Here is a 10,446-nt window from a genome sequence, read left to right as displayed (position 1 = left end):
TGACTAAGACCTACTGGATCATTGTTTCCTCATGACATTGTATCCTCATTTAATATGACAGTAAAGCCGTGGTGTCAAGTTGGGGATAGGGGTAGGGGCTCCCACATTTTATCATTTTATTTATCTTCCTTTTCTCTTTTGCTTGGAATTTGGAATTTAACACCAGCTTTGCAACCAAGGAGTAAATAGCCTCTCCAGATGTATAAAGGAGAGGACTGACCTAGTGTTAACTTTTCAATAGATTACAGAATGAGAACTAAAATTCTATTTCCATATTTCATACCAAAAAAATGTTACAGCTAGCTTTCACTGCATTCCTATTTAGACAGTTTTTCACTACCATATAAATGACAAAGCCAAGAATAAACTCTAAAATTATTACCTGAAAATTCTATCTTGGGGGAATTTTCAACTATTAATACTGCAGAATCTGCTGTCCAATTTATGATTTCATAAAATCAGAGGTCTACACACCAACTTGTTACATTTATATAAATAGCTTCTTTTTATCATGGTGCCAACAGTTGTACCAGCAGCAGCAAACCAGTCTGGACTTGTATCATCATCACTATCTGACTCAGCAAGCCGGCAGGGCCACAGAGAAGCAGGTTCTTTACTTGTGAAGAATCTCCTCAAGGACAGGAACTCTACCCTGATACATTTCTAGTATTTCTAGCATCTAACTCTGTGTCTTGCAAAGGGATAGGACTCTACAATGTTTACTGAATTAACATTTCTGAATTACATTCTCTAGACGCTGCGACCTCACTATATGTTCTGGAAGAAAAACTGCCCAATAAAGCTCACATCTTCAGTTCCATCACAAATAGGTGGTAGGTTATTACTCAAGGTCTTAGCCTTCACAACAGATATAAGTAGTAAAATAGACTTTAAAGCATGTATGTTCATGTCTATCTCTCCAGAATCATATATTAACATATTTCTAGTAACAGCCCAACCATATGCAATAAACAATCGATGGTAACTTTCTCAAGACTCTTAAGAGAAGGAAGCTCCTGAATCGTCACTGCTTCAAGAACATAAAGATGAACTTACCATCATCTAAAGTGATGTCCTGCAGACCAATTGTAGAAAAATTAGGTTCCTGCTCTTCAGGTTCAGGTTTAATGTTCACAGTTGCCTCATCAGGTGGAAATGAAGCTGGATCACACAAACTGTGACATAATAAAGATGAAGGTGCAGAAATACCTCCCTGGCCTGTACTTTGTGCTTGAGCTGAGTGCTGTCCAGGATGCATTCTGGTGGCTAGAGACGGTGATGAGGCAGTTCCTGAGCTAGGAGAATGGTAAGGCATAGGCTGCAGCTGAGGAGATGGTGGCCCAGAAAGTGGCGAACTGGCCAGGGGATGAGAGGCTGCTGGGGAAGCGGTTGTAGCAGTCCCTGAATGTGAAGGACCATACATAATGGGTTGTAACTGAGAGGAAGGCTGACCTGTGACCTGATCGGCCACTGGAGAAGAAAGAGATCTTTGTCCTGTGTTTGAACAATGGTATCCCATTGTCTGCAGATGAGGCAGGGTCTGCACAGAATGAGGTGTGTGGGCTAAGAGATGTCCTGTTGAGCCTGAATTTGAAGAATGAAAAGGTATGGATGATGGTGTTTGACAGCCAAGATTTATTAAATTAGGAAGAGTTGCATCCTGCTGAAACAAAACTGGATCAAATTCTTGACTAGAGGCAGCATTAATAGGAAGACACGTTGGTCCATTGAATACAACATTAGTTTGCATAGGCTGATAGGAAGACCCCATAGGAGGTGTTGGTGTGACTTGAAAAGGCTGATGCACGACTGAAGAAGATATCATATGCTGTTCTTTACCAGCACTTTCATCCCTACACTGCAGCTGTGGCAGATGGGATGCAGTTACCATGGATGCATATGTTTGCTGGATGGGACAAACCAAGCTTCTCTGTGCAGAAAGTACGCTGTCATGTAGGTGTCCTGTATCTGAAGAAGTCCTCTGAGTCTGGGCAGGATGAGGCAACGATGGAACTGAAGATAAGTCAATCTCTTCTCTGTGTTCTTGCTTCATCAAAACTGAAAAGGAAGAGATTAAAGCAAATGTTATTATATAACACATAAAATAATTATGAATAGTCTTCATTCTAGGCTATACAACTATATCACACATTCAAGTCAGGGGTTAAAAACTCAAAAGGCTTCAGGGAAGCCAGATAATTTAACCATATGTTTTTGCTTATACATTATGGATATCTCTGGAAAGATGTACAAGAAACTGGTAACTGTTGGGTTTACTACTGGGAAGGGAAAATAGGTGAACAGGAGAAGACTTACTTTTTACTGTAAAAAGTTTTGGGGCCTTTTGAATGTTTCTCACCATGTATATATATTATCTATTTAAAAATAAATAGTTTTTTAAAAACCTGAAGATCTTTATTCGGTAGAGATTATTATTACCCTGCTTCACAGATGACTATACTGAAGAGGAGATTAAAGACACCAAGATCTCACAGCAGCTAAGTGATATCATAAGGTCTTGAACACAGGTTTCTCTGCCTTCCGATTCTTGTTCAGGTATTTCAAGTTTGGTTCATTGTGTCTACTGGCTCCTGACCTGTCTAATGTCTTTTTTCTTCTGCCCTTAATGTCTTGATGTACTTACTTTTCTTCGACTTTGGCAGAACTAGAACTCTGTCCCTGCACTACTGGATTTTTTCATCTTTCACTTTGCCTCCAACTCTGGTCTCAGGAAAGCCACAGTGAATCCTATACCCAGAGTCATATTTCTACCTAAGGAGGGAGAATACCCAAGAAAGCCTATTCTCATCCTTTAATCCTGAATGAAACAGCTGGGATCCTTGGTTACATAAATGGGTGGTTACCATGTACTAAAAAGGACACAGAGGGACTGAAAACTACAGCATAACATCCACCTTGTTGTGTGTGTGATCTAATCCTTATTTCTACATTCCTGACCAATATCTGGGTATCCAGTCTGAGAACTCTGTTTTACTAAATCAAGTGCATGTTCACTCTGCCACATCAAGAATTATTCTTTTGGTCTATAAGGAATTCAGACTCCAACATGATGTCCTCAACACTGGTCTATGGTAATTTATTCTTGTCTGGAGGGAAATACAGTTAAACATATCTTACAATATCTACAATGAGACAAGTTTTGGAAACAGATTAATTCTACCTTTTGTATTATACAATCTATTTCTCAAATTTAGAATGTTGAAGAACAGAAGAATCCAGAAAAAAAAAAATCAACTGGTCAGTGGTTTTCAAACCATGAGAAGTCTCGCACTCTTCTTCAAGTGATGGATATAGAATAGGATCCAAAGAGTAAAAGCTCTGGACTTCCCTTTCCAGTGCTAAAAGAGCACCCAAGCCAGCTTTATTCTCATAATATTGCTATTTGCGTAAGATTTTTTTTGAAGAATGTGTGCTGTGCTCAGTCACACCTGACTCTTTGTGATCCCCATGGACTGTAGCCTGCCAGGCTTCTCTGTCCATGGGATTTTCCAGGCAAAAATACTGGAGTGGGTTGCCATTTCCTCCTCCAGGGTATCTTCCCAACAACCCAGGCATCAAACCCATGTCTCCTACATTGGCAGACAGATTCTTTACCACTATGCCTCCTGGGAAGCCCTTATTTGAAGAATAAAACAATCCAAACAATTTGAAAATCACTGTTTAGTATTATATCCTCTTTTACAGAGGTTAGGCAGTAGATACAGTCTGTGGCAGAACTGAGATTTGATCTTCTGATTGTAAGGCATGCTTTTCCTCCCAATCAAAACAACCAAAATATAAAAGTCAGTTTACCCAGTCAACTATTTAGAATACAGACTATACCCTCCCACAAGCGAAATATTATATATGAGAGTTTGACTCTAATACTGTCTGAAAAATCCCCATGATTCCAAAAACCAGAGCTCAGATGGTATCCCCATGTACAAATAACTTCTGCTGGACTTCAGAGGGAGATACACTTTCTCTGGGGTGGGGGTAGGGTCCCCCACATTGGAAGTTCTGAAGCTATTGAATACAAGCTGGGCAGAAGTTCAAGTAGCTGAACCCCAGGTAAGGGCTGTGTGCTTTATTACCGTCTGTGGTAAGGTTCATGTGTAAATCATACACATATGCTGTGAACTGTCTTCATTCAGAAAGCAAATGGATTGTGGGACAAATAATACTAAATATAATCCCTAATTAAAAACAATTTGTTTTTAAATTAGCCACTTGTAGTTAATGATTATTCCCCCTCTGGATATTGATACTGGTCAGATCCCTACTGTGAGGAAGTTGCCAAAAAGGAGGCAAATAAACAAATCCTTTAATTAAAAATAAGCAACTTACAAATATATAAAGTTTTTATAAGTAAAAATTAAAAAGGAATTATTGTTACACATAAAATGGCTAAAATCTCTACTATAAAGCATTCATACAAATTAATAAGACAAACATAGTAACTCTACCATAACAAAGGGTCATACAGTAGAATACTAAAAAGCTATTAAGATTCTGTAAAATTATCTGCTGATAAGAAAAAATAAAAATGTTCAGGTTATAAAATTAGAATATATATAAGATAGTATGGTCTCAGTTCTGTTTTTAAAATGATATAGTTATATATGGAATTAAAGGATCTAAAGAAGAGAATGATAGAGTGAAAGAGAATACCGATGCTTTAAAAATTTTTTTCAACTTGTCCTTTAAAAACGTTCACAGTAACATATTCGCCTTTGTAAAAACTTTATTCAAAATTTCATTTTAGAAAAAAGGTGAAAAAAGTAAAATGTGACAGACAAAAGGTAATAATCAAGCAGAATAAGGACTGTCCAAACACTTGTGTGTCCACTCTTCCTTCACTAGTGTGTGCCACCTGATTTGTATTCTGTCAACCACAAGGCCAGTGATGACAGCTCCAGTCCAATCCAATGTTCTCTCTGCACTCCAGGGGCCCATTGATTTCCATTCTCATATGGAATGCCCTCTAGGACTCTGCTTTTATATTGTCCTCTCAATTCAAGAGCTGCTAATGTAGAGGCATGATATTTGCTCCTTTCTGTCTGCCTGCTACCACCACTATGATGGTAGTAATCAACACCTCTAACATGCTGACACTACTGCCTTTTCCCCCCAACTCCAGAAGCTCTCTTCCTTCTTATTCAGGTTAGATTCTATAGTTCCTCATCTCAAAAGAATTTAGTAACATTCTTGGACCCTGGATGAGCCCTATTATTCATATTTCACCACCTGCCCTGAAGAATCTGAGTGCTGCTTAAGAAATTTACACAGGAGAGCTAATTTGTATCCATAAATTCACCAATATCAACATCAAAGGTGTCCTTTGATTATCCTATTAGGTTTCGGTGGTAACTTACTCTCCCCTCTCTTTACAATAACTTTTTCGTATTTCTCCACACCATTAAACTGCCAAATTACCCACATTCTCCTCTCTCTGCTCACAGAAGGAGGCCGCATGTCATTCTTTATAAAAACAAAACTGAAGCTATCATTTGGAAACTCCCTAAACTCTCCACGACTAAGTCTGTAAACGTTCTTAATGGGCATCCATCTTCTTCATCTTCTTTACCTTCCCTCCCTTTCTTTTCCCATTTAAGGTCCATGCCAATTGGGATATTTTAAATCCTATCCTTTCCCTCTTCTCAGAAACCTGATATTCTTTATTATCACTGATGCTCTCGCCTTTGTATACTCAAAATACACCAGATGTTTGAATCATGTTTTATTCTTCCTGGTCTTTCCTATATAAATTTCACACTCTATAGTTAGTTAATTTGAGGAAAGACTAAACTGGTCATTGACATCTTATAAACTGACAGAAGAACCATGGGAAAAAATCATTTTTGAAATACAGATCTGATCATGTCACCTCCCTGTTAAAGTTCACTTCTTACAACTCTTTTAATACTCTCTGATCCAACCAACGGTAAGGCCTTTGCATATGCTACAGCCTTTATGTGGAATGTTCTCCCACTCTTTATCTAATAGTAATTAACAGTATAGACTATTCAGCCATACTGCAAAGATTCATATCTCACGTTTGCCTTTGTTAGCTATGCGATCTCACTTCACTCACTTGCCAAATGGGGAGGGCAACACTATCTACCTTACAGCGTTATGGGAGAATAAATGAGTTTGTATGTATAAACTGCTTAAAATAGCACCTAGCACACACAAAATGCTCTGTCTGCGAAATAGATGAACAAATGGATGTAGTCTAGGTTAAGTTAGGAGCCCAGACTCTGGAACCTGACTATATATGATGTTTGGCTCTAGAATATATGCTTTGGGACCTTGGGCACATTACTTAGCCACTCAGTGTCCTCATTTGTAAAATAAGGCAACAACCTACCCCACAGGTTTAAGAGGATTAAATGAATACAGAAAGGGCTGAGAACAGTACTAAAACATAGTAAATGTTATGTAATTATAAACTATTACTGTTATTTTTCAGTTATTAACTCAAGCATCACTTGACAACCAGTTAGCCTAGCAAGAGTCCCTTTCTTATTTTCACCCACAGCATTGTTTCCCTTTCCTTAACAGTTCTTATATGTCTAACTACAAATTTATAAATTATTTACTTAGAGATTTATTAGCTTCTATTTGTTCCACTAGATTATAAGCTCCATGAGAGAGAAGCTAAGACAGGTTTTGCTCACTTAGTGTGCACCCTTAAATACTTATTGAATTAATGAATAAATGAAATGGCTAACCAAAATCCTTAGTTTTCAAAGGTCTGAAAGTTATCTGAAATATTTTATTACCAAGTATTGTACTAACATGATCAGGTAATAATAATTTTCAGATTCTGGAATATAAGCAGTCTTCAGAGGCTATAAATGAAATACAGCCAGGCTTTAAAAAGAATATGGTGACAAATGAATGACTAATAACCAGAACCCTCTCAAACTCAGTGTTTGTTCATTTACAATAAACCTTTTAAAAGTTTTTACAATAATAAGTTTTGGAGAATAAGCTTCATTATAATTTTTTTATCATATGTTCTGATGACTAATAATACAGCATCTAGCACAGAGAAGACCTCTATAAATGTTTGTTCTCTAAGAATGTAAACATCAGTATGAATTACTGCATATAATATTTATGTGTCACAATCCAGACCTGGAAAATTACAGCACTTGAGCTGCTGCAGAAAGAGGTGTGGAAGTCTTCTTTGTTAGGGTGTCTCTATAAAATCAGGAATTCTGCTATCAATGTTATATTCCCCCAAAGCCAACACAGGCTATAGTTGCTGCTTGCCAAATGAAAAATTTAAGGAGAAATTTCCCATTTTGATTGGAAATGGTTGAGATGAATACACTACAAAACAGGCACACTGCTTTTTTGCAGTGCGAAGGGCAGAAGGAAAGTTCACACGTATTCAGACATCTATCCTTCCAACAGTGCTGGTGACCTTTGGTAACTCCTGAAAAATGGACTTCAAATCTACATTCAACCTTCTAATTTCCTTATAACAAATGACAACAAAAAATAATTGTTATCGGCTCTAACATTTGAAGTAAATGCAAACTTTACAGACAAGGCGTATACTGGGATTTTTATTCATTATAAGCACCCTATCTTAAACACACTATCTAATACAGGATTCACTGCATAACCTTATTCATTATGAAAGCAAGCTCTATAGCAAACCATCACAATAACTCCTCGTACCTGGTGTGTAAGTAAAACGTTGAGACTGGCTTTTTTTCCTCTTGCCATTGCAAAGATAAAAGTGCACCTGCACCGCAGCTGTAACTGCTGGGTTATGATATGGAGGAACTTCAAGGACAATGTGAGCCTAAGGAGCATGGAAAGCAAGATTGTGTTACACTCAGAACTAAAAATGAAATGCACCTGCTAAACTCAACACATCTCATGAGTCTTAACTACTCGGGCTCATTATGCACGTTAACTGGTCATATAAGTCATCTGGGGATTTACTCTAAGGATACTTCAGTCTTAACAGAGAAAAGCTCTTTCAAGTAAACCATTAAAGGAGAAATTGCTTTTCACTCACCTACTTGGGTTTCTAGTTGAGGCAGAAATCAAGTCTTGTTATTTACTATGTAGTCAGATATTTTGCTCTAATAAATATTACATGTTACTATACATCTTAAGTGAAAGCTTGTTCTAATTTTTAATCAAAGCTTAATAGCTCCCATATTGTGTTATAGATTTCTTATTTTTTTTTCTGGCCTTACTGCGTGGCCTGAGGGATCTCAGTTCCCTCACCAGGGATTGAACCTGGGCTACAGGAGGAAAAGCATCAAATCCTAACCACTAGGGAACGCCTTTATCTTAAATTTTACATTGAAAATGTTCTAAATGGCAAAACACAAAATCTGTATCTATATCAAGAATAATCTTACATATGCATAGAGAAAATTTTTAGTTCCAAGTCAACCACAATCCTTAATCTAACTTCTCTAGGTCTTTGGAGAACACTGTGGGAAGTAGTATTGCCTACCCCAGAGAAAATTCTGTCTCCATTCCAACCAGGATGAAGGGATCACAGCTTTCAGTGTTGAATCCTGGAAGGCTTAATGTGGAGGAGTTGGAAAGAGTATGTTAAATACAAAACCCCTGAGGGCTTGTCCTATTTTTTTGCCCGTTATTTAAAGACATTCACTGAATTCAGAGAAGTAAATCAATGATAACTTCAGTAAGAACTTCTAATAATCTTTCATTTCTAATTTCTCCTTCCCTATCCACAAAAAAGGGGAAGACACCAACAGTTTATCTTTCCTAAACTTTATTTTAGTACCAGGAAAGCAGTCTATCTCATGTCCAAACTTCTAAAAAAGACTCCTCATCTATACCACAAAGCAACATTATCTAATTTTCACATTAAGCATCTCAAATATTTCCAAAGAAATCAACTTCTTACCCCTTGACATTTTTCCTTGATTATTTTCCCTTCTACTTCCCACTGAGGTCGTCCATCTATTGAAAGAAACAATTTACAGTTAAAAGGAAGTCAAAAAGCATGCAAACAAAATCTAACTTATTTAGTATCACAAGTTTATTGGCAAAAGGAATCTTTATCTCACTGACTTCTGTTATGAAAATGTCTACCCATGGGGAAAAAAATGTGAAGAAAGATCTTAGGCTACCTGAATTTGCAGGGCCTGTAGACTTTAGTCTACTAAGTGATGTATGAAAATCTTCTGAGAACACCTCTACAAAGTGGCGGCCAACTTCTTTCTGCTTGTGTGCCTTAAAGTAATGAGAAACTCATTCCCTAACCAAGTAACCCATTTCATCTTTGGATAATAACTGCTGCTAGAAAACTGCTCTGTCTTCATGATAGATAACATGTCTCCTTCAAGTACCCAACCTCTGGCCTAAGCACTACTCCTTGTAGCCACCCCCTAAAAATCTTGAGCATCTCTGTGAGACAGTATTTCATATGTTTAAAAGCATCTGTGTTTTCCTGTGTCTCCTTTTCTGCTGCCTAGCACCTCTAGTTCCGCATCTGTTCCTTAAACGATATTTTAGCCCCCCTAGTCACTCTTCTTTGAACAGTCTTCCAGTGTGACCATCTCCCTCCAAATGCATCAGGCTGAGGACTGAATAGACCAGGTGAGAAATGACTCAACATGACAGAGAGTGACTGAGGCTCTTGTTGTCTTACATGGAGATGCTATGTCTCTGTGAATATGTTATCTGAGGCAGCTACACTATAAAGAAAGTGTCTGACACTTCGCATGTGGCCAGCAAGTGTCCCTCAGTCTGCCACATTTCCTACTGCCAAGCTCAAGCTCCCACACTGTGTACTCATGCAGCTGGGTTTGTTTTTTTTTTTTTTAACCCCCAGCCCTTGCTATGTGAGTTTCCCCCTACTAGACTTCATTTTCTAGGATTGCTTGGCTTGTCAAGATCTTAGAAACAGATGGTCTTGTGAATAATTTGCTAGGCTTTCCAGATTTGGGTCACCACAGATCTTTATTATCTGGTTTCTGTCTCTTCGTCACAAGTGACTTGTTTACCTGGGGAGCACCCCATCTGCTACTAGTGCTCGCATTCCAGTCTAATGTGCAGCTATTCTAAAGCATTCTTCTTATGTCATGGGCATTCACCCAGTGACAAAACCAAAAAGTACCTTCACTGCTAGGATGACTTCATCTGGTCTGTGAAGACTTGGTGAAATGCCTTTTCACCACTTTCTACTCCAACAACTAAGTATGAGCTACCCTTGTGCACAAATGCTATGCCTACTCAGAACTACAGCTCAGTTCAGCAATCATTTGCTGGGTCTCAACTTGCCAGGCACTCTGGGTTGCCGAAATAAGAGACAGGATACCCTACCTTCTGTCTGTGGATGAAAGGCAAATATAAACAGTTCACTATAATGAAATGTGGTGGTTACAATAATTAATAAAGACGCATTCTGGATGTACTAGGAGATAGATGCCAGGGTCC

General features: G+C 38.0%; 1 protein-coding gene across 3 annotated transcripts in view; it reads right to left on the bottom strand.

Moving 5' to 3' along the window:
- NFATC3 (nuclear factor of activated T cells 3) overlaps nucleotides 1–10,446 on the bottom strand; it is a 93,691-nt gene that overhangs the window by 21,804 nt on the left and 61,441 nt on the right. For all 3 annotated transcript variants that reach the window (XM_061387663.1, XM_061387664.1, XM_061387662.1), the window contains exons 7-9: nucleotides 8,912–8,967; nucleotides 7,696–7,822; nucleotides 1,057–2,058 (exon numbers count right to left, since the gene is read on the bottom strand). In XM_061387663.1, coding sequence (XP_061243647.1) covers nucleotides 1,057–2,058; nucleotides 7,696–7,822; nucleotides 8,912–8,967 — 1,185 coding nt within the window. The remainder of the gene's footprint in view (nucleotides 1–1,056; nucleotides 2,059–7,695; nucleotides 7,823–8,911; nucleotides 8,968–10,446) is intronic.

This window comes from Bos javanicus, chromosome 18 (genome assembly GCF_032452875.1).
Source record: "Bos javanicus breed banteng chromosome 18, ARS-OSU_banteng_1.0, whole genome shotgun sequence".
NCBI lineage: Eukaryota > Metazoa > Chordata > Mammalia > Artiodactyla > Bovidae > Bos > Bos javanicus.
The sequence above is the reverse complement of the archived record's forward strand: the minus strand, read 5'-3'. Positions and strand labels throughout refer to the sequence as shown.